This window comes from Mesocricetus auratus, unplaced genomic scaffold, assembly GCF_017639785.1.
Source record: "Mesocricetus auratus isolate SY011 unplaced genomic scaffold, BCM_Maur_2.0 Super-Scaffold_100003, whole genome shotgun sequence".
In the NCBI taxonomy this organism is placed as follows: domain Eukaryota; kingdom Metazoa; phylum Chordata; class Mammalia; order Rodentia; family Cricetidae; genus Mesocricetus; species Mesocricetus auratus.
The window spans coordinates 21,589,605-21,615,114 of NW_024429188.1; the positions used below are offsets into that span (position 1 = coordinate 21,589,605).

Below are 25,510 nucleotides of genomic sequence, written 5' to 3' on the forward strand. Positions count from 1 at the left end.
TGTGGGTACAGAAGGATACAGGACAAATCAAAGGTAATTTTTGTTTACATATTTCTTCTTCATTTTTTTTCTTCAGATATGAGGACTGAACCCGGGGCCTTGTGCTTGCTAGGTAAGCACTCAACCATTGAGCTAAATCCCCAATCCTTACACATTTTTTCTTGAGACATAATCTCACTATATGGTTCTGGCTGGCCTGGAATTCACTATGTAGACCAGGCTGGTCTAGAACTCTGAGAGATCCACCTGTCTCTGCCTTAGTGCTGCGATTAAAGGTGTCTGTGTAACTACACCCAACAAGTTTCTTAATGAATTTCTATTTTGAATGGGGCTATAGAAATTACTATAAACAATACTTTTTGAGACAGAGTTTCACTTGATAGTCCAGGTGAGCCTCAAACTTCCTATGTTGTCAGGGCAGGTTGTGCACTCTTGATTCTATACTGAGCTTCCTTAGTACTAGGATTACAGGCATGCCTCTCATACCTGGCAAATAACACTTTTAAGAACACATGTAACCTCATACTAATAATACAGTGCTAAAACCACTAATTTGTATATTATTTGATTCACTCATTTAATCATCATCACTGATTATTATCAGGCATGAATTATGACAAATTTTGGAAAAGATTACTTTCTTTAAAAAAGATTCTAGCAAAGGAAATCAACATATAGTTAACAATTCAACATAAATATTATAACAAAATCAGGTTAATAAAGACTGTGATACTGAGATGAATACATGATTTACTCATTTTGTGGAGTTGGGGATCAAATCTAGGACTTCCTATAGTTAGGAAAGCACTCCATTACTGAGGTATAATTTGAGCTCAAGTTAATTCTTGATATGGGGAGAGAGTTAGCTAGTTTGTATTGAACCTACAAGTAATATGTCTGTAGGCAAAGAGAGGAGGCAGAGGGCAGTCAAAAGTAGAAGCAAAGGACAAAGCTGTGTGTGGTGGCTCACATCTGTAATCTCAGAACTTGGGAGGCTGAGGTGGATCACTGCAAGTTCAAGACCAGGCCGGGTTCAGAATTGAGACCCTGTCTCAGAACAAAACGGGAGGACAGAACAGTGTTAATGATAGGCAAAATAGTACAAAGTGGCTAGAGCTTCAGGAAGAGGACACCAGTGATGGGGGAAGTCCTGTGCATTTGTCAATAAAGTACTGTTGAGCCAATAGGAAACCTAGATAGGAGGGACTAGGAGTCGAGGAGGATTCTGGGAAGGAGAAACACAGAGAGTCAACATGTAACCGCCATGGGGGTAGGAGCCCAGAACTATTCTCCGGTAAGAGACATACTTAGATTAACAATTATGGGGTATTTACTTAAAGCAGAGCTAGCCAGTAAGAGACAAGCAAGGCCAACAGCTTGCTAATTAATACAGCGTCTTGGGTGTTATTTGGGGACTAAAAGGTGGCAGAGCCCAGGCGACTGGCAGGGGATATCCCAAAGCGGCTAGCAAGGAAAAAGCTTCTTTTAACACACCAGGGAAACTGAAGAGCTTTTGTAATATCTTACTAGGGAGTTTACATTTTTCTCCTGCAGGCAATCTGATGCCATTGAAGCATTAGACAAGGAAATTGGCATTTTATTTCAATGATCAGTTCAGTGATTCTTCAAGTAAACAATAATTAACTATTCTATATTAAAGATAGAAAATGAGTTCTTAAAGATAGAAAATGAGTTCTTAAATATACCCAAACACAGCAAGCACACTTTCTCACAATTACCTCTGGTGCAACAAAATTTGCAGTATAACAAGGAGTCATGAGAAGACCATTTTCTGCTCTCAGCTGTTTTGCAAAGCCAAAATCACAAATTCGAATAGATTCTGGATTACCAGATTCATCCACATAAAGAATGTTGCTAGGTTTCAAGTCTCTGTGAACCACCTAGTTGAAATACAAATCAGAGATTTATGTTAACACAATACATTTTCCCAATGAAAATTTTTTTATTCTCATACTGGCAAACAATACACCTAACAGGCTGATGGATGCAGTATCCCAACATTATAAAATGCTATTAATATAAGTGTAGCTTCCTAACACTGACTGACCTGGGCATAAGGAGGAGGAAGAGACAATATTACTTACCTATTTCCTCTTTGTCCAACTGGGTTAAGGAGAAATACAAATAGCAAATACACCTATCTCCAGATAATTCATTCATTTTATAACAGTTATCCAGTTTCTACCATGTGCCACGCAGCAGACACTGTAAATAAGACCCACAAGATCCTGACCTTTTCATGCTAGGCACTTACAACATAGTGGAAAGGAATATAACAGACAGGTTCAGGTAAGTCTTTTTAAAGAATGGGACAGTTTTGAGATGAAATAATATCTGACCTAAGACCTAAAGTAGACACTTTAAACAAGTCATGAAAACGGTGAGATGAAGCTATTCTGAAGTGAGGGAATAGCATATTTCAAGATAGGAATAGACTATCTCGAAAAACCAAAAAAAAAAAAAAAAAGATAGGGAAACAATAAGTACACAAACTAGCATGTTAAGAGTAAAAACAAAGCCAGGCGGTGGTGGCGCATGCCTTTAATCCCAGCACTCGGGAGGCAGAAGCAGGCGGATCACTGTGAGTTCGAGATCAGCCTGGTCTACCGAGCGAGTTCCAGGACAGCCTCCAAAGCCACAGAGAAACCCTGTCTCGTAAAAACCAAAAAAAAAAAAAACCAAAAAAAAAAAAAAAAGAGTAAAAACAAGGCTGTAGAGATGGCTCAGAGGTTAAGAGCACTGGCTGCTCTTCCAGAGGTCCTGAATTCCATTCCCAGCAACAATATGGTGGCTCACAACCATCTGAAATAAGATCTGGTGCCCTCTTCTGGTGTGCAGGCATACATGCAGACAGAACACTGTATACAATTCAAATCCAGCTGGGCGGTGGTGGTGCATGCCTTTAATCACAGCACTCGGGAGGCAGAGGCAAATGGGTCTCTGTGAGTTCAAGGCCAGCCTGGTCTACAGAGCAAGTGCCAGGATAGGCTCCAAAGCTACACAGAGAAACCCTGTCTCGAAAAACCAAAAAAAATTCAAACCAAACCCAAATAAAATGTCATTTATTTGATGTACAAATAAAGACGTCACATACACAAAATCATTCTCTTTTTAAAAAGTTTAGATTTGATTCATTTTTCAACCACCAAATTCAAAGTCCACATGCTAATCACCTTAGTTTTAGTTCATAACATCTAGAACATTAATGTTATTTTCGTAATTAACTGATAAAGGACGGGGAAAAGAACACAGAAAACTTGGATAACTGTAAAGCTATCAGTTGTTTAGCAAATATTGTCCTCTACCAACTTCAGGGTACAGGATTAGGCAAATTCACTATCTCACAATCAGAAAGCTAAAGATCTAACTTGTTATCTTTTAAGGGCAAAGAGCATAACAGCTCAATATAAGTATGCTAAAATTTCAATGTACTTCAGGCTCAATGAACAAGGTTTGTATAAAGGAAAAGCAGGACAATGAAGCTCATTAAAGTTTTCTATTACTTTTATATTTTTAATTTTAGTTTGAGTATTAAAAAGGATGTGCTTATATAAGTATGTGTGTGCATAAATTATGTTCAAAAGACTTACCCCTTGTGCATGAAGATACTCAACAGTTTTGGTTATAGTAAACAGGACAGCACTGGCCTCTCGCTCTGAGAAAAACTTCTGTCTAAGAATTTTATCCAGCAATTCACCTCCTTTCATAAGTTCTGTTACCACATACACATATTTTCCATCATCATACACCTATAAAATTTAAAATAAAAACATAAAAAATTATTTGAAGCTTTATGAATGTCTCTAAATTACTACTTAAACATACTAAAGATTAAGTGATTATATTAAAAGATCCAAAAATTGCATATTCAAGAAAAATTTACTTGTGAAAAACCAATACAGGATTTCTGGAGATTGTGGGTTTTTTTTTCCGAGACAGAGTTTCTCTGTATTGTTTTGGAGCCTGTCCTGGAACTCGTTCTGTTGATCAGGCTGGCCTTGAATTCACAGAGATCTGCCTGCCTTTGCCTCCCAAGTGCTGGAGATTGTGTTAAAGAGTCATTTACAGTGAATAGTTTCACATTTAACGAGACTTAGTCAACATTATTTATCTAAGAGAAATTATTCTGAGAAAATAAGGGTTTGACAATATCTAGAGAGATAGCCTTTGAGCCTATGTGAGCACCAGCAAGCGAGAGACCTGACTACTTACTTACTCGAGACAGGGATATTTTTGTCAAAACTCAGTTATAATAAAAAGCACAGGAGATAGAGGTATCAGGACATTCCAGGTAAAAGATACCTCAATTGTCCTGGGGGTGGTAATGGACTGGAAAGACTTCCTGAAAGGAAGCAGCCTGGAGCAGAGTCTTAGTTGTGCTAGTCAACCAGGTAAAAATGGGAAATGATATTCCCACTTAGGGATTTACACATTCAAAGAGCACTTGGAGAAAATGAGGTACGCGTATTTTAAAGTGTCTACATCCCAAATAAAGCATGGTCAGAACACAGGGTGTGTAAACTGCTACAGAGGAAGGCAGATGGGAGGATAGTTTAAGGATCCTTCAGAAAGACTAATCAATTTTTAATACTAACATTTATATTTTCAAAATCACATACTACAAGCAGTAATTTTAAAATAGTTTTTAAAGGAAAAGCAGAAAATTAATTACATATTTTTAAAGTTTTATTATTAATTTTTAAGATTTACTTTTATTTTTAATTATATGTGTACATGTGTGTGTACACATATGAATGTGTGGAGGCCAGAATCATCATATCCCATGGAGCTGGAATCATGAATGGGTGGTTGGTTGTAAGCCACCTGATGTGGGTGTTGGGAATCAGACTTAGGTCCTGTGGGAAAGCAACAAGTGCTCTTAGCCACTGAGTTGTCTCTCTAATATTTTTGTCAAATCTATTTTTTATATTTATTTTAAGTTAATATATAAAGGAATGGGTTTCATTATGGGATTTCCATAAATACTGTTGTTTTTAAATCAAGCCTCTTTCTCCAGTATATTCTCTTCAAATTCCCTGTCTCTGTCCTGCTGGCCCCCTCCTTCCTACCACATGTCATATCCCCATCCCAAATATCCTTAAGGTATCTTTGTCACCTCTCAAGGTCATCTTTCTAATTTCATGACCTATATACCCCACTTGTACACACACACACACACACACACACACACACACACACACACACACACACACAATCTAGGATCATCATATGAGAAGGACTATGCAGTATTCGTCATTCAAAGTCTGGGATACTTTGCTCAAGATAGTAATTTCCACTTTCATCCATTCAAATTTACTTTCTAAGCTGACTATTCTGAAGTAGTCTTTCTCTAGCACATAATATTTGAAAAATATCCCAAATACGAGTTTGACAACTGCTTCAAGTGATCTTTGTTAAAGAATCTACTTACATCCTTTAGAGTAATGATGTTTGGATGCTGTCCATAACGAAGAAGAATTTCAATCTCTTCTGTTGGGTCTCTCTTGCTTTTATCAATAATCTAAAATGCAGATATTTAATATAAAATTTTATGAACATGAACCTTAAATGTTAAGTTATAGACCTTAGGTATCATCACAAGTAAACACCGTATGCACAAGTCATTTACCAATTAGATTGTTTCATTAGAAAGCTAGTCTCCACATAGATGGCTATGTAAGGCTTAGCATGTGACACATTCCTACTAGGTGACTTCAAGGTAAGTTTGTAGTAAATTTGGGACTTATTAAAACTCAAAAGCCTCAAGAAAAGTTATAAAGAACAAAGTTTCCACATCATTTTTTCATCCTTGAATTTCTCAAACATTTGAAAAATTCAACTTCTAATCACCTATCAATACAGAAAACTAAGAGACAGATGTGTCTGAAATACCACCACTAGCACCTGCATATTGAATGGAATTTACTTTTTTTTTCAAGACATGGTTTCTCTGTGTAGCCCTAGCTGTCCTGAAACTACCCCTGTAGACCAGGCTGGCCTCCAACTCAAGAGATCCAACTGACTCTGCCTCCTAAGTGCTGGGATTAGAGGCATGTGCCATGACTATCTGGCTGACTTTACTTTTTTTAGTTAAGTATTTTAATGGACTATCACATTAGCTGTAAGCTGCTTACAAAAATTAAGTAAACAAGCTTATTTCTGAAGCTAAGTAGAACTCTGCATAAAACCACCCCTAGAATATTAGTTGACTACATTTAACTCTTTTATGCCAGTTGCTTAAATTTTTTTCTGAATGTTTTAGTATGTTCAAGTACTAAACACACATATTTTTTAAATTTTATGTGTATAGGTGTTTTGCCTACATGTATATATCTATCTGTGTACCATATGCATGTCTGGTGACCACTGAGGTCAGAAAGGGTGTTGGTGTTTCCAGAATTGGAGGTACAGATGATTGTGAACATGGGTTCTAGATCTCAAACTTGGGTCTGCTGGAAAAGCAGTGCTACTACCATTTTTTGTTTTGGTTTTCGAGACAGGGTTTCTCTGTATTGTTTTGGAGACTGTCAAGGAACTCACGCTGCAGACCAGGCTGGTCTCAAACTCAGAGATCCGCCTGCCTCTGCCTCCCGAGTGCTGTGATTAAAGGCGTGTGCCACCAACGCCGGGCAGTGTTACCAGGTTTTTTTTTTTGATTTTACGAGACAGGGTTTCTCTGTATTGTTTTGGAGGCTGTCGGACCAGCCTGGCCTCGAACTCACAGAGATCCGCCTGCCTCTGCCTCCTGAGTGCTGGGATTAAAGGCGTGTGCCACCACCGCCCGGCTTTTTTTGGTGTGTGTTACCAGTTTTTAAATGATTTTATTTTATACGTGTGTACCATGTGTGTCCAGGAGCCCTCAGAGATCAGAAGTGGATGTTGGATCCTCTGGAACTGGAGTTACACACTACTGTGAGCCACAATGTGGATGCTGGGAAACAAACCCAGGTCTTCTGCAAGAGCAGCATGTGCTCTTAACCTCTAAGCCATCTTTCCAGCCCTAAGTACTATATTTGTGAAAGCAATTTGGGCTTTGTTTTATGAGACAGTGTCTCATGGATTCCAGACTGGCTTCAAACTCACTGTTTAGCTGAGGATGAAATCCCTCTGATCTCCTGCCTCCGCTCCCTAGTGCTGGGATGATAGGCATGTGCCACCACACTTGGCTTTCGATTTATTCAAAGAGTAGTCTGAAACAAATTTTGTGGTTCAATTTTATTTTATCAGTTTTAGTTGTCAAATGTTTGAAAGACAGATTCTCATTTTGTAGCCCAGATCAGCTTCTAAGTTACCATGTAGTTCAGGCTGGCCTCACAGTGACAGCAATCTTTGTAAAATGGGCCCTCAGCACATGTTTGATGTGTTTATGGGAGCAAGACACATGCCTAAACTGCCTATCAAGTATACCATTCTTTTTTTTTCTTGTTGCATGTTAGCAGTCTGAAATTTCTATTCTCTTTAGATTTCAATAAGAACAATGTACAGCAACCAGCATGTTACATGCATTTGTATGGTTCATCATTGTACCTGATAGAAAGCCTTATGGGCACTCATGTCTCTTTAAAGCAGTTGTATCCAGTTTTATGTAGTAATAACAATTTGCTACTCTTTCACAAACTAAACATGAGCTACTCATAAACTACTATGCAGATTCAAAGTCAGTTGGAAGCTTTAGGCATTACTTGAATTACTCGAAGTGGCAAAGGATAGATTACTATCAGAAAAAGTGAAAAGGCAGAATTTGGATATAATGTTTGTTCATTCATAGCTAGAGGTTTAAAATTCAAACTACCACAAAAACAGTTGCTCAGCCGGGCGTTGGTGGCGCACGCCTTTAATCCCAGCACTCGGGAGGCAGAGGCAGGTGGATCTCTGTGAGTTCGAGGCCAGCCTGGTCTACAGAGCGAGTTCCAGGACAGCCTCCAAAGCCACAGAGAAACCCTGTCTCGAAAAAACAAAAACAAAAACAAAAACAACAAAAAAAAAAACAGTTTCTCAGGTTTTGTCTTGGGTACTTTTATCTTCAGATATCATATAAAATTAAAATTACTAATAAGAGATGATCATGGTTCTTATTCTTTTTTTGGTTTTTCGAAACAGGGTTTCTCTGTATTGCTTTGGAGGTTGTCCTGGAACTCGCTCTGTAGACCAGGCAGGCCTTGAACTCACAGAGATCCGCTTGTCTCTGCCTCCTAAGTGCTGGTTCAAAGATTCATTCTAGATATAAAGAAATCTATAAACATTTTCACCAGACACAATACAAAATTTGCATAGTTTTCAGTAATTCCCTGAAACCCTGATCATAAAGAAGGAACTATTCAGAGTACAGGGAGTCCGATTAAAAATCATGATAAAAATAAACTGGCACTGCTCTGGCCTAACTGACTATATAGCCATCTTACTGTTTATGTCAGCAGAATGTGAATCCATGATTCCAGGTTAAGATCTTTGAAGATCACTAACCCAGATACTTAAGTTTACCTTCAATTTACTGTATAACAAAAGGCACTTTTGCAAAAGAGAAGAATGTAACTTATTTTAGGGCAGGTCTTGTCATACTGGCTGGGTTAACTTCTAACTCATAATTCTCCTGCCTCAGTCTCCTGAATAGTTGGATTGTGGTCAGGTGCCACTGCACATGCACCTGGGCTGAAGAGTGTAATTTGTAACCCATACATGACATGTATGAATAAGAACTGCTATGAGTTGCATTTTAAATCTGAAAATATTTACCTTCACTGCAAACTCCATGTTTGTGGCTTTATGTATACATCTCTTACAAACGGAGTATGAGCCAACACCAATATCCTCTTTGACTTCATATCCATCAGTAAATTGAATACTGTTCCTGTGTAATTGCTACAAACAAAATCATAGGTTGATAAAAGAGTTCTGCAATGTCTGTAATACATTTTAGAATCAAGGAATATTTTACTGAACATCTATTGTTAGTCACTAATACAAATATTAATAATAAAAATGAATAAAAATATTATTTAAAGTATGTGAAATAGGTCCTTTGAGGGTACTTATATTAACAAGAGAAATTAATATGTAGAACATAAAAAACAGAAATAACATAGTTTACCTATATCATTATCTTTGATTTAGCCTCTTCTGTTTTTATTTTTTTAGACTATCATACATTTTGATCACATTCTTTCCTTTCCCCAAGTTCCTACCAGACTCCCCCATTACTCGACTTTATGTTCTTTCTCTCTCTTAAAAAATAAACCAAAGAAAACAAGACAAAAAACCATTAGGAACACACACGCGCGCGCGTACACATAACCCTTCCATGAAATCCGATTTGTGTTGGCTAACTACTCCTGAGCATAATGCCTGTCCTAGAGTGCAGCTGACACACTCCGTGTTACTCCACTGAAAATTAACAAACTTTCCTTTTTTCCAGCAGGTATGAATTGCAAATAGATTCTTGGGTTGGTGTGGGAATTTGTGTCTACTTCCTTCTCTACATGCGAGGATTTTCTTTGGCTTGTGTGTGTGTGTGTGTGTGTGTAATTTATGCATGTGTATCTGTATGTTACATGTGTAGGCATGCCCATAGAGGCCAGAAGAGGGTGTTGGATCTCTTGGAGCTGCAGTTATAGATAGATGGTTGTGAACTGCCTAATGTGGACAATGGGACTTAAAACTCAAGTCCTCTGGAAGAATGGGAAATTGTTATAATATCTCTAGCCCCAGTGCTCCTTCATTGCCCAAACACCTACAGTTTTTCAGAAGTACTTCTAAAATTGAATGGAAGTTTGAGGCCTCTGGTACATAAGAAAAGATTTAAGAGGATTTAGAATTAGAAATCTGGATTGTTTCTGTCATTTTCTTTTAGTAGCTATGCACTCTTTTCTTCACTTTCAAGCCACAGCTTATATATGTTTGGCTAAAGAAGCTATTTCAGACTCTGGAGATTCCCCCAAGGAGGTCCTCATTCTTCCCGGGGAACAATGTGGGGATTGGGTGGGGGGCTGGTGGAGGGACAAGAGAGGAGGAGTGGGAGAGGGAGCTGGGATTGACATGTGAAGCATGCATACTTCTAAGTTAAATAAAAACATATATTGAGAAATAAAAAAGAAGCTGCTTCATCAGTTAGGGGCTTATGCTGGTAAATGGCAAACAGAAAATTCCTATTTTCCTAAGCAGGCAGAGGGAACTTGTGCTGATCTTGACTATGCTGAAATAAGACCCTTCACACTGAAGAGTTTTCTATAGGGTAAACTTGAATTTTGTAGAATATTTAAGTTTGTAGTTTTTATGTTAGGTACTTGTTATATTAAAACGGCCATACATTCATGGCTTTACATAGTAAAAGAGACAAACTACTGCAACCTAAGTTTTATTTGAAACATGGTGTTTAAGTTGGCTTTCTAGAAAAAAAAAACAAATGACAACACTTCAGAGTAGGACTGAGGGTGTGATTCAGAGACACAGATTGCCTTTGAATGCTTGAAAACTTGGGTTCAATCCCCAGCATTACACCACAATCACACATGGCAATAAAAATTTTTTTTATCTATTTATCAATCTATCTACCTATCTATTTTCTTTCAAAAGATCATCTTTGAAATTTTTCCCAATTTTTTAAAATTCTTGAAAATTATTTAACTTTTTATACATGTCACTCTCAGCTCCCTCTCCCTCCCCTCATCCCCTGCCCTCCCCAACCCCCCAACTCCCCACTCCATCCCCCCTCTGCTCCCCATGGTGAGGACCTCCATGGGGAGATTTTCAAAGTCTGTCATATCATCCTGGGCAGGGGCTAGTTCCTCTCCCATGTGTCCAGGGTGAGAGATCATCTCTCCTTGTGGAATGGGCTCCCAAAATCCATTTGTATGCCAGGGATAAATACTGATCTACTCTCCGATGTCCCATAGATTGCTGAGGCCTCCTCTCTGACACCAAGGTTGGGGGGAGGTCTGGATCAGTCCCATGCTGGACTCTCAGCAAAACAATTTTAAAAAGCAACTTATTCAAGCAAATTCAACAAATTCAAACATTGATGATGCCCTAAAAGCAATTTAAGTTTTCCTAAAAATGTAATTTTCCAAAAGGTTAATTAAAACCCATGATTTAAAAGATGAATTAAAAATTTTAAATGTTTCTTTAGTTTTCAACACAGTAACTGCATATGTTTATGATGTACTTATATCTCAATATTTGTACACAATGAATAATGATCACATAGGGTGAATTAAAATTATCTTCCCACAATACTATGACAAAAAGTATCTCACGATTATACTCCTTTAACAGTATTTACCCCAACACTCCCACTCCTACACACATGTAACTTAGAAACCAACTTCTACACACATGTAATTAGGAACCAACTTCTAAAGTTGTTTACCTACCTGCCCCCCCCGCAAATCTAATAATCAGATCATATAAAGGGGTAAGGTACTGTGCTAGATAATTTTTTTGTTAACTCGACACAAAATATAGTTATCAGAGGAGAGAAACCCTCAACCGATAAAATGCTTCCATTAGATTGGTGTGTGGGTATGTTTGTGGGACATTTTCTTGATTAATGGTAGATGTGGGAGTACACAGTCCATTGTGGTCAATGGCACTCCTGAGTGGGTGGTCCTGGGTTGTATAAGAAAGTAGACTGAGCAAGCTGGAAAACTGTTCTTCCATGGCTTCTGCTTCAGTTCTGCCTCCAGGTTCTTGCTTTGAGTTTATTTACTGCTTGTTTTTATAAAGTTTTGCTGGTACCCAACAATGTACATTTGTACATGAATTATCTATGACTTTATGTTTTTTGCTTGTTTTACTATTTTTTTACTTGATCTTGCTAAGCAGCCAAGGCTGACCTTGATCTAACTCTGAAATTGATACTCCTGCTGCAGCCTCCTGAATGCTGGGATTACCTAGGTACAAATGGCACCATGGCTGTTTTTTTTGCAACAACAGCAATGTTGAGTAACTGTGAGAATAGTTGACAAAGCCTCTTACGTTTTATAAAGTCTGCTAGTCAGGCAGTATGGACTTGCAATCTATTATTGATGACCTGACAGAGGCAAGGGATGAAATATAGTAGACCTAATAAACATTTTGAGATATAGAAGAGAGGGCAACAAAATAGTGATGTTTACCTCAATTCTCTTAGAATCTCACTTTCAATAACATATAGGATTTTGGCTGTGAAATCTTTGCAATGATGTTTGAAAGAAATTTCTCTGAAGTATATGATCTAAAATATGTTAAGGTGTTCACTTAAAGTCAGCACATAAAATCTAACCTTACTATTCACATGCTAAAATACATTTTAACATTTGAAATTTAAAGTTATTGAGACACTACTTACCTGAACAATTGAATGCACACCAACTGTCTGCATAGCCTGGCTTTCATCATCTGAGGTAATAGCAACAAAACTAAACCCCCGAAAAAGCTGATGTGCATTAGCACTAGGTGGAATGCCAGGTGAATCTAAAAAGAATGAGGAAATACTAAGATGAGCCTTTGGAAAGCATTTAAGGGAAAAACAGTTGACATTTTGAAATTTCCTTCTTATTCTGGAGTTCTTAGTTACCTGGTATGTGTACAAGTATATACACACACTTTGCTGTCCAGGATACCTCAGCGAAGCAGTGTATTAGATCGGTCCTGATTACCTATTGCAACCATCATCAGCCTACTTACTAAATCTACTCTCAGAGCCTAGAAAAGAGTTAATGTTTGAAGAACATAATAAATCAATGAATTATTAGGTTAATGATATTTGAAATTAGTGTCATCCCATTCATTTTCTTAGAACAAGGGAATTTTCTTGTTCTGTGCTGTCCAATATGGAAAGTAACAACATATAGTTACTGAGTATTTGAAACGTGTCTACTCTTATTATGAAACTAAATTGTAATTAAATTCAATCAGCCACACGTGATTCTCACAGTAGACATCACAGCCTTACATGATGATCCATCAACAATATGACTCATGTTTATTGAGGGAATGCAAAGTTGACATACAGCAAATTTGGCAGATTCAAGGAAAAGATTTTCTGACTGAACCAGAAAGAGACAGCCTTTGTGCTACATTTGAATTTTCATGTTTTCTCTTTACCTTTGGGAGTTTTTGCAGTAAACTCAGGATCAAAATAAAATGTATCTTCAGGCCTGCCAGTTGCAGGCTTAAAAGGTGGGTGAATTTCTCTTCTATACAGTTTCTGTTGGAAACAAGAAAGATTTAGACATGGGTTGGGTTAATTTTTTTTAAGACAGGGTTTCATATATAGTTCTGGCTGTCATGAAACTTACTCTGTAGACCAGGCTGGTCCCGAACTCATAGAAATCTATCTGCCTACCTCTGCCTCCCAAGTATAGGGATTAAAGGTGTGTCCACCACCCCCCATATGTTAATTTTTAAAAACAGTTCAAACTTTCTTTTTTATTTAAAGTAGTTGAGAACCCAGAGCCTTGGAAATGTCCCCTTAATTCCCTCAAACATGTCTTCAGCCTATACTTACATTCCAGTCTATTGTTGAGAAAAATGAATGCCTTTTAATTTCTTCAACTCCATCTGGTCCAGCACCTATCAGAAATTGATTGGTTAATCGTTTTATTTTGAGGATAAATGTGCACAACTGTTTAGTTTTTGCTTTGAGTGTTTTATGAATATGCAATAGCCCCACTACAAAAATAAATATCTACCCTCCACTGGAAAAAGCAACATAAACTTATGAAGGAAACTAATTAATTCAATGTCTTTACCTAATCTGTTTGCAGGATTCCGTTTGAAAAGCATTCGTAAAAGACTCTGGGCTTCAGGACTCAGAAACTGTGGCATCCCAAGTTTGGCTCTAAATATAAATCCATTTGACAACATTTAACTTTTGGAGGCATTTTTCATCTTCAAACATTAAACTTTTCATTTTGAAATATGCTTTGAATAGATTCTTACTAAGTTATGAGAAACAATAACAATCTCTGTATCATTCTGCAATTCCTAAAATGGCAATATCCTATAGAACTACAATGCAATGTACAAATGGGGACTTGACTCTGAAATAATCTACTGATATCATTCAGATGGCTCCAGCTTTATTTGCACGCTCTCATGTGCATGAATAACCTCCAATATGGATGCACTAGCTTATTCATCTATTTACCTTCTGAATGATACCTGAATTGTGTACAGTTTGGATGGTTATGAATAAAGTTGCTAGAAACATACATGTACAGGTTTTTGAGTAAACATAATTTATAAAAATCACCACTATGAGAATAAGGTCCTCTGAGCCTTACTTATGGCTATTATTCTTCTGCCTGTTAGTGCTTCTTTATAAGCAAAGAGATTGGATTCTAGATCAATGGTTTTCAAATATAGCTCTAGAACCCTTTTTGAAATGAACTTTAAGAAACCTAATACTTCAGAGAAAATATGTACTTTATGTGCCACTTTCCTGTGCTGCAATTCTGTTAACAGTCCTCTAGTGATGGGAAACTAATGGGAAAGGAGTTTATGAAACATTGGAGATCCTATGGCACACTGGCTGAAAACTATAAGGCTGGATGACTTTATTGTCTGTTTCAGCTACAAGGTAGAATTACATTCTTTCCCCCAACCTAAAGAAACCAAAGATCCTCTAAGTATGACAATAACAACAGACCTGGAGAAAACAGCTAGCACAGAAATTCCTTTCCAGAAATAGATCTATTTATTATTTACTGAATTGTTACTGAATTGCTATGTGCCAGATACTGCTTAGTGCTCTGGCTACAAAGCTAAAAACAGTAACCCCCTTCAGTCTATGACATATTAATATAGATAACCATAGTACATTAATTGGTGAATCCAAAAATGCGAATGGTGCCGCATACCATAATCAAAGCACTGGTGATACTAAGGCAGGAGGATCTTATGTTTGAGGTCAGCCTGGGTTATACAGTGAAATCCAGTCTTACAAAACCAAACCCCAAACCAACCAATTAACCAAAACACAAACCCAGAAAGGCATTTGAAAAGAATGCTTAGTTAGAGGCAAGTGGATCTCTGTGAGTTCGAGACCAGCCTGGTCTACAGAGCAAGTTCCAGGACAGCCTCCAAAACAATACAGAGAAACTCTGTCTCAAAAAACAAACAAACAAAACAAAAAAGAGAAAAGAATGCTAAGTAGTGGGTGCCCAATTAATTTATCATGGGACATGGTGAAGGATCTTCAAATGTTTTTTTTTTTTAATTTTAAAAAATTTTATGTGTGAATGTTTTGCCTGCAGGCATGTCTGTGCATCAGGTGCATGTAGTGCCCAAGGAGGGCAGAAGAGGGCAGTGGATCCCTTGGAACTAGAGTTACAAATGGTTGTGTGCTGCCATGTAGGTGTTAGGAATCAGATATGAGTCATCTGCAAAAACAAGTGATATTAGTCAGATGAGCCATTTTTCTAATACCCCTTCGAATGAATTTAAAGGTTGAATTTAGATTGAATTTCCTCACTGGGTTAGTGTTGCCCAAAATGTTACTAAATAGTATTATGCCTTAGATACTTGGCAACAACAATAAGGACTGTTCTATGATTCAGTGAACTTATGGACTGTGATTATTTTTTATATCCTTCATGGTGAAGACATAAGAGAAAGTATATTACAAGTAAAAGGCTAAGAAATCTAGAGTACGCCGGGCGTTGGTGGCGCACGCCTTTAATCCCAGCACACGGGAGGCAGAGGCAGGCGGATCTCTGTGAGTTCGAGGCCAGCCTGGTCTACAAAGCAAGTTCCAGGACAGCCTCCAAAACAATACAGAGAAACCCTGTCTTGAAAAAAACCAAAAAAAAAAAAAGAAATCTAGAGTAAATGAGTCATTATTTTCTAAATATTTATATTTAGCACCCCCCTTTGAGAAGATAACTATTTGTTATAGAATTAGATCTTTTTGAGAAAAATTGGAAAAGCACTGTTGTATTCAGTAACAAGAATGTAGCAGGAGTCTTGAAATGGTGGTCTAGCATGACCAGACTTATTTTCAAGATGACAACTCCAAGGGTAGCAGAGAACAATCTAGAATGGAAAGAGATGGTAGGCACTATACTCAGGATACAGAGGCAGGTAATTATCTGAGTCAAAGGTCAGCATCTTCCATAGGGCTAGTTTCAGGCCAGCCAGGGCTACACAGAGAAATTCTGTTTGAAAAAAAGTAAAACAAAGCTGGGCGGTGGTGGCGCACACCTTTAATCCCAGCACTCGGGAGGCAGAGGCAGGCGGATCTCTGTGAGTTTGAGGCCGGGCTGGACTGATAGCCTCTGAAACAATACAGAGAAACCCTGTCTCGTAAAACCCCCAAAAAAAGTAAAACAAAAAAAAAAACCACATACACACACACACACACAAAATAACAAGCCAAAATTAGATCAAAAGAACATGGTTAGAAAGGTAAGACAAGCAGGTAAGGGTAGGAAATAACTAAGAAGACTGTGTGTGTGTGTGTGTGTGTGTGTGTATAGTAGTAGTAGTAGTAGTAGTAGTAGTAGTAGTAGTAGTAGTAATAGTAGTAATAGTAATAGTAGAAGAGGTAGCAGCCAACAGTGTCAAACACTCCTTGGAGAACTTGCCTTATTTCTATCTTCTAAAATAACTCATGAGCTTTCTTTCACACTGTTCACTAACAAAGTAAGTGTGCCCTAAGATGTTATCTCATAACATCTGAAATTATCATATTTATTCAAATATTAATGCTATACTTCCCCCACTAGAACATAAGGACTATGAGACACTGAAGCTCTTTTCAGTATTCTTCATATTGCAGTCCCAGGATTGCAGCAAGAACTCTATTACTTGTTGAATGAATCATATGGATGAACAATAGGATTACCTTTCTGACAACCTGTCAGGATTTAGCAACTAGAAGGCCACTGACAATCAAATGGAGAGCAGTTTTAGTAGAGCGCTAGGCGTGAACAAATAGGCTGTGCAATAAAAGAAGCTGAAAATTGTGACAAAAAGCACAGATTACACTTAAAGAGGCTGTGTACTGAAAGGATGAAAAGATAATGCAGTAATTGTAAAGTAAAGCCAGGTCAAAGAAAGGGCTTGGCTTTTTTTTTTTGAACACTATAAAGCATTAGTAGAAATCAGGGGATAGGCAACCAAAGTTTAATAGTGAAAGTTCAGTGAACATTCATTCATATATATTTTTTATTTTTGGAGACAGGGTTTCTCTGTGTACCTTTGGCTGTCCTTGAACTCACTCTGTATACCAGGCTGGTGTCAAACTCATAGAGATCCACCCGCCTTTGTCTCAGGAGTGCTGGGATTAAAGATGTGCACCACTACTGCCCAGCTACAGTAAGTATTTTTGGGGGGGTTTCGGGGCAGGGTTTCTCTGTGACTTTGGAGGCTATTGTGGCATTCACTCTTGTAGACCAGGCTGGTGTCAAACTCACAGAGATCGGCCTGCTTCTGCCTTCCGAGTGCTGAGATCAAAGGCGTGCGCCACCACCGCCCAGCTGTAATAGGTATTTTTTAAACTTTTTCTTGTGTAGAATAACATGCCAAAAAACTGTCAAAACAAATGCTCACTCAAAGTATACAGCTCAATAGCTGTCTGGCCAAGAATAATAGCGTGCCAGAAACTTCCATCCAACATAACATTTTTTCTTATTTTTGCCTCTGCTTTTACCATCTGAATACAGACCTTAAAATATGCTTTAGTTTTGCTAGTTTGTAAATTTTATAAATACAATCACAGAATCAGTTCTTCTGGGTCTAAGATTTATTTATTTAACTTCCTTGTAAGACTTAATACAAATTCTTGCATGGAATTGTGATATGTCCTTTTTTTGTTGCTACTATTTTCATATAAAGGCCTGGACCAGCTTTTGTAGGGCTCCTGAACCAAGACTTATTTTAGTCAGTCAGGCATGATGGTACATGCCTATAATCTCAGTACTGAGGAGGATAACGCTGAAGAATCATGAGTTCATAACCAGCTTGGGTTACACAGTAAGACCTTGTCTCAAAATATAAACAAAACCCAACTGTTTTATATTTGTATAATGCTGTATAAAGAAATATAATGAAGAACAATGTAATAAAGATTCAACTGCATGAATATACCATTATCATAAATCCACTCTATTGTTACTGATATAATTGAACTCAGGACCTCTGGAAGAACAGCCAGTTCTCTTAACCACTGAGCAGCATCTCTCCAGCCCCCCTGAAGCATTTATTTTCAAACCTTTCCAAAACATGTTCATTTGGGAGTACTTACTTAAGAATCATAGTCATTGTTTCTTTACGATCTTTTCCTTGGAAAGGTAGTGTACCAGTGAGCATTTCAAACTACAGAAAGGTAAAACAGACATGTTACCCAGTAAGTATAAAGTTTCAAGACCGGAAGTTTAAAAGCAAAAATTATCATCTTAATTTCACTAAATCTTCTAAAACTGCTCCCTATAGAAAGCCATTTTCCTCTTTTCTCTTGTTTTAAAATTGCGTCAAATCATTCTTTATAGTGTTTCTTAATATGCAAGCTGTACTTCAATACATTAAATATAGATTTAAAATAAACATTTATGTTTATACTATATTTACTACTGAATTTCTTGATCATTCATAAAACATAAATAACCAAACTATAGAATTCTGCAGAAATCAATCATATTTTAAATGGCATTTTAAAAGTGTAAATATGTGACTAGTCTAACAGCCTGCCAATTTCCTGTTAAGCTTTTTAAAGGGTTATTGCCAACAGATTTCTCTAAGAAGCTTTTGCAAAGAACAAACACCACTAATGCTTTTGGGTTTGTCTAACCCAATGACACTGTAACACAATGTTGTCATTTATAAAGTTCATGCTTGAGAACTGTCAAATCAAGTGACATCCCAAAACTCTCACTCTCTTAATGTTTTAGATAACTTGATGATTTTGCATTGGGCTGTATTCACACATATTTAAGGGTACAAGGAGCTCATTGCCTGTAAGTTGAACATATAATGTAGAAAAATCAAAGGAAATATATTTTGGTCTTTTCAAATTAGGGTGAGATAGAAACAATCAATAGTTTCTCTAATCCTACCCTTCAGGCAATCATTTTATTTGGTTACTTTGTATTAAAAACAGAAAATTTTGAAAATCAAAGTACTAGCTTTTTTCTCTCTCACAATATGTACTGCCAAGTCTCACTTGAAAAACAAAAGAAGCCAGGCGTTGGTGGTGCTCGCCTTTAATCCCAGCATTCGGGAGGCAGAGGCAGGCAGATCTCTGTGAGTTCGAGACCAACCTGGTCTACTAAGCAAGTTCTAAGATAGGCTCCAAAACAATACAGAGAAACCCTGTCTTGAAAAATAAAAAAGAAAAACAAAAGAACTTTCACCACTAATAATTAGATGTCTTACCATCAACACACCAAAAGACCACCAGTCAGCACTCTGAGTATGACCTCTCCGATTAACTACTTCTGGAGCCATATATTCCACAGTTCCACAAAAAGAATAAGCCTTCTTCTCATGGTCAATAGACTCCTTACTTAGGCCAAAATCTGCCAAAATAAATATTGAATTGATAAATATCCAAAGTCTTTTAAATAATTTTTAAACTCTGAATTCAAATACATATTTATAATTAGAAATATTAGCCTAAAATTCTAACAGGCAAATACTCAAAAAATTTTTAATATAATCAACCTTAAAAGAAATAGGGGAGAATAATTTAATAAAATGAGGACTTTTACCAGTTAACTTGATGTGACCTTCTTCATCAAGAAGTATGCTGAAAGAAAACAAAGTTAGAAAAATGTCTTTAAATCAATTTACAGAGACATACAGAAGCTGAAACTGAAATTACTCAATCATCAGCTGACCACATTTACTCTAAAGGGTTACATTAGACCATGAGTAATGATTAAGAAAACAATTAAATAAGCTATACTTTTTCCAAGATGTTCTCTCTAGTGCTCTTCTATTGAGATGACCTGTCTACATACATACTAGACATCTGAAGTACATTTTAAATCTAAATTGTCTCTTTTTTTTGAGACAGGATCACATTTGAACTCAACGCCTTTCTCCTGCTTCAGCTTTCCAAGTGCTGGAATTGTAGGTGTGCACCACTCTATCCAGCTCCTCTGGATAATTATAACCTCAAAAATAACAGAAAAATATTAAAAAATTAATCTAAAAAATATTTGTTGAATGAATGAAGTCTGTCTACAGGGGGTTTAAAAGGCATTTCCACTAATACTTGCTTCTTCTTAGTATAAGGATGTATAAAGGCACAGCAGAGAAAAACATATGGCTATGCAGTGAGTTCTTTGGGTCACTATGAGGAACATCTGGAAAATGATACTATCTAGTTTGGACAGCTAATTTTTTTGGTCATTCCTTCCTTCTTCCTCTTATATATAACATCATTCCTACAGTTTCCCCCCACCTTCTCTCCTTCCAGTCCCACCCGCCTCACATCCCCTCTCTCCAAGATCCACTCTTTCTTCTTTAGCTTCAGAAAAGGGCAGGTCTCCCAGGGCAACAACTGAACATGGCATATCAAGTTATAATAAAACTAGGCATATCCCCTCATGTTAAGGTTGGACAAAGCAACCCAGTAGGAGGAAAGGGGTCCCAAAAGCAGGCCAAAGGAGTCAGAGAGTCTCTGCTCCCACTTTAGGAGTCCCATGGGACACCAAGTTATACAATCATAACATATGAAGAAGACCTAGGTTATATCTATACAGGCTTCCTGATTGTAGGTTCACTCTCTGTGAGCCCCTATGAGTCTAGGTTAGTTGATTCTGTGGGCCATTTTCTTGTGGTGTCTTGGCCCCTCTGGCTCCTACAACTTTTACTCAGCCAATGCCTAATGTTTGGCTGTGGGTCTCTGTATCTTTGAGCAGATAACTTTTTGGGGGGTGGGCAATGCCAAATTATGGAGTCACAGAAAGGACTAAATACTAAGCTATAAACCCATACTTGTATTTTGGGAAGGCATGCTAGTATACTAACTTTCAAAGTCAAATAATAAGCTATCCTATAATATAGGCATTTTCTTACCTTTAATATGAACTAAAAGCAAATCAAATTTTATTATAATAAAATTTTACTGGGACAAAATTAATTCTTAATTATTTTATTTGAGATTATATTACATCATTTCCCCTTGCCTTTGTTCCCTACTTGAAACCTCCCACATACCCATATACTCCTCTTTCAAATTCATGGCCTCTTTTTTCCATGCATATCCTCCTAATATAACCTCCTTAGTCTGTATGTTACCCGCATACATATTTTCAGAGCTGATCATTTGGTTTTTGGATAACCAATTCGTGTGTTCTTCCCTCGATAATTCTATTTTCCTACTCTCAGTATTCCTTAGTTTCCCATAGTTCTTTGTGCAGGGTTGAGGCCTCTTGGGCTTTCTCCTGTCCAAGTTAGTCACCAACTTTCTTAACATAATTTTCAAATATAATTAAGCTGAAGTTTAGCACTGAGGATAATTTAGGGTGGACATATTTTTCAAGTTACTTTCATAACAAGCTACTTACATAGGAAAAATACTTTTAGTTATACTTATTTATGAAGTAGTCCAGTATATTTTGGGGACATAAAAGATACTAATAAAGGCCAGTGAGATAGCTCACTGGGTGAAAGTGCTTGCTATGCAAGCCTGATAGTCTAAGTTTGATGCTTGAAACCTACAAAGTCCTAAATGCAGTTGTCTTTTGATCTCTATACAAGTGCTGTGGAACATGCATGCTTACACACTTACACACACACACACATACACATGCACGCATGCACACACACACACACGGGAAGGGGATAGAGAAGAGACAATTACTAAATAAACAAAAGACACTAATTGGATGGTGAAAATATAGCCCTTTCTATTAAATAGAAGACATTTCTAAAAACAAACAATTCTCAACCCTATTCTTAGTAATTCTGAAAGTTAGGAAAAGAAAATCTGGATAAAATATAGTACCTACACTTTCCAGACCAAATGTATTTTTAAAAAGAATTTTTTGAGGTTAGTATGTAAAACAAATGAATTTCTAAAGATAACAATCTTTGTCTTGGATTTTGTTTTTGTTTTTTTGAGACAGGGTTTCTCTGTGGCTTTGGAGGCTGTCCTGGAACTAGCTCTTGTAAACCAGGCTGGTCTCAAACTCACAGAGATCCACCTGCTCCTGCCTCCCAAATGCTGGGATTAAAGGTGTGAGCCGCCACTACCACCCGGTATTAATGAATACTATAAACTATAAACATTTTATTATAACATAGTTTTAGTTTAAAAGAATCTATAAAACTGATGGGAGTAGTGACATTAGTTTTTAATCCCAGCACTTGGGATGCAGAGGCAAGCAGATCTCAATAATCTTTTGTGAAATACAAATCAAACTATATGAAAAATATAAATTGTAAAATGTATGATAATTTCTAAATGATCTTTCTACAGGTTTTCATAGGAGCATGTCCTTATTTTCTGTCACAATACATAATTATAACACCTTGAAGTAAGTAATATTCAAAACACTCAGTAAAATTCAGGTGTGGTGGCATAGAACTACTATCAGAACATTTGGGAAGGAGGATTAAGAGTTCAGGCCCAGTTTTGGCTACATAGTTCAAGGCTAGCCTGGGTACGACTGAAAAAAAAGAAAGAAAAAAGGAAACCCAAAAAACCAAAAATCAAAAAACCAAAGGCTCCCAAGTACTGCAAATATAGGTGTGCATCAATAAATGGTATTTAGGAGAAAGTGTTAGCTCTATACCATTCTTCATAGAGATAAGTAAAAGAAACAGTACAATTAAAGAAAAATATCATGATATTGGGAAAAACTCTTCTACCAATAAGTGTGGTGATATATTATATATGATTTATTAAAGCTTGCCTGAAGTATCAGAAAGCAAAGCTATCCACAAGCCATAGAGGTCAGGCAGTGGTGGCATACACCTTTAATCCTAGGACTCAGAGGACAGGCAGATAGATCTCTGTTAGTTCAAGGCCACACTGAGCTACATGAAATTGATCCAGTCCTAAGGAGAAATAGCTCCCATAAAGGTGATCTCAGCACTTCGGATCACACACCTTTAATCCCAGGATTTGAGAGGTATAAAAGGAAAAAGCCAAGTCAGACTTAGAGAATTAGTCTCCAACCACACTGAGGACAGGACAGCCCTTTCAGTCTGAGGTAGAGGTAAGAGCTAGTGGCTAGCTGCTCTGTTTTCTGAACTTCAGCTTGAAGCATGAACCCCCATATCTTTATTTTTAAGCATGAACCCCCATATCTTTATTTTTTGTGCTACAAATAATTCTTTGGAGAAATCATAAAAGATTAGTTGGCCCAATGAGACAAAAATGTGTGTGAATTAAAACAACACATTTTTTAAAAGATTTATTTATTGCCGGGCGGTGGTGGCGCACGCTTTTAATCCCAGCACTCGGGAGGCAGAGGCAGGCGGATCTCTGTGAGTTCGAGGCCGGGCTGGACCGATAGCCTCTGAAACAATACAGAGAAACCCTGTCTTGAAAAAACCAAAAAAAAAAGATTTATTTATTTATTATGTATACAGTGTTCTGTCTACATGTATCCCTGCAGGTCAGAAGAGGGCACTAGATCTCATTATAGATGTTTATGAGCCATCATGTGGTTGCTGGGAATGGAATTCAGGACCTCTGGAAGAGCAGCCAGTGCTCTTAACTTCTGAGCTATCTCCAGCCCCAAAACATAAATTTTTAATAAAAAGATTTGTAATACATGTGAAATGATTAAAGTCCCACCCCCACCCTGCTGCCCTTTTTGTGAAAGGGGTCTCAATACATTTCCTAGACTGGTTTCAGATCTGTGTCTAAGTAATCCTCCTGCTTAAGTTTCCCCAAGAGATATGACTACATGAATGTTCAATTGTTCCTGGATAAATTGTTAGAATTCTTTGTTTGGGGTTGGCAACATGGCTCAATGGGTATTTGCCGCCAACCTGAGTTCAATTGGTAGAAGGGGTAAAACTGACTGCTATGGGTTGTTCTCTAATTTGCAATATATGCATATATTGGGATGAAGAGACATGTGGATCTGAGTTTGAGGCTAGCCTAGTCTACAGAGTGTGTAGTGATATCTTGCTTGTATCAAAAAAGCCTGTCTGAGAATGGAGCTTACCATTAGCTAAACATTGAGGTCTGGGGGCCTGTACAGACAGACAGGAAGTGAGACTGCTGGGTGGAAACAGGAAGTGAGATGACTGGGCAGAGGGAGAGTATAAGTGAGAAGAAACAGGAACTCACTCTCTTGTCTGTGCCCAGTCATCTAAACAGGGTAGACAGGGATAAACAGAGAGACCCTGTCTCAAAAGAAACAAACAAGCAAAGAAAGTAAATGAAAACAGGGTAACAGGGTAACAGTGTTGTTTAATGAAGATTTTACAAGTTCAATATCATCTAATGTTAGCACACATGTGAAGCACAATACTATAATGAAGTGCTGTGGAGATCTAGGAAGTTGCTACATTTTATGACACAGCTGTATCACACTGAATTCAATCTAATAGCATGGCTCCTTACTTTTCTGGTTTTAAGTCTCTATAGATGATTCCCAGGCTATGCAGATGGTCTAAAGCAAGTGCAAGTTCAGCCAAGTAGAATTTGACGTCTTCTTCTGTGAACATCACCTAAAACAAAATAATATTCCCAACTTTATATTCTTTTTATGTCTATGATTATTATGTGAGGTTCCATCTAAGACTTTAAATATTCAATTTGTAAATATGTTAATCAGGTATAGATTTAGTTACAACTTACTCATGAAAGAAATTTGCAAAATGATCTAATCAGTCAAGTAACATTTCAAAAATGGAAAATGATCTTGAGAATAAATGCTGAATTTACAGTACTAATTACTAAGGCCATTTATTGATATATAACCAATTCTGAGAAAAACTATGAAAGCAGGGGGTGTTAAGACAACTCCTCAATGTAAAGTGCTGCTTTCAGTATAAATTCAAAAGATAGGAAAAAACATTTTTTGACTCAGTTTCTTGAATGAAAGAATTTTGTGTTATAAGAGTATGATACATGCAACACTGAAATAACAAAGCTTTAATTGAAACAGGATGAGTAGAAATAAATTAAAATAGACATTAATTATATACCTCTTTGGATAAGCGTGTAAACAAATCTCCTCCCCTGAGAAAATCCAAAATAAGATACAACTTCCCTTCAGTTTGAAAAGCTGAATGAAGAAAAAAATTTCTGTTTAAACCATTGTAGTTTACTTTTTTAGCTTATATTAAGTCAATTCATCCATAAATGAACTATTATTTTTAGCAAATAAGTGATATCAGAAATCTAAACTTATTTCTACATAGAAGAAAAGATTGATTCTCTTAGTTTCCATGAGGAAATGTCAAATACAGGGTGTCTTATCAGGGAACAAAATTTTCTACCCTCAAGAATGCCATCCTATAGCCTTCATCCAGTGGATGATGGAAGCAGAGGCAGACACTCACAGCTAAACACTGAACTGAACTCCTGGAATCCATTTGC

The 25,510-nt window shown here is 37.2% G+C and overlaps 1 protein-coding gene across 9 annotated transcripts in view; it reads right to left on the reverse strand.

The window, feature by feature from the left end:
- Rps6ka3 (ribosomal protein S6 kinase A3) overlaps positions 1-25,510 on the reverse strand; it is a 105,901-nt gene that overhangs the window by 14,995 nt on the left and 65,396 nt on the right. For all 9 annotated transcript variants that reach the window (XM_040744146.1, XM_005074243.4, XM_013116432.2 and 6 more), the window contains 13 exons: positions 25,117-25,196; positions 24,530-24,636; positions 19,707-19,744; positions 19,372-19,514; positions 18,245-18,315; positions 13,749-13,837; positions 13,505-13,569; positions 13,102-13,204; positions 12,344-12,468; positions 8,755-8,880; positions 5,453-5,542; positions 3,612-3,770; positions 1,740-1,901 (listed from right to left, as the gene is read on the reverse strand). In XM_040744146.1, coding sequence (XP_040600080.1) covers positions 1,740-1,901; positions 3,612-3,770; positions 5,453-5,542; positions 8,755-8,880; positions 12,344-12,468; positions 13,102-13,204; positions 13,505-13,569; positions 13,749-13,837; positions 18,245-18,315; positions 19,372-19,514; positions 19,707-19,744; positions 24,530-24,636; positions 25,117-25,196 — 1,358 coding nt within the window. The remainder of the gene's footprint in view (positions 1-1,739; positions 1,902-3,611; positions 3,771-5,452; positions 5,543-8,754; positions 8,881-12,343; positions 12,469-13,101; positions 13,205-13,504; positions 13,570-13,748; positions 13,838-18,244; positions 18,316-19,371; positions 19,515-19,706; positions 19,745-24,529; positions 24,637-25,116; positions 25,197-25,510) is intronic.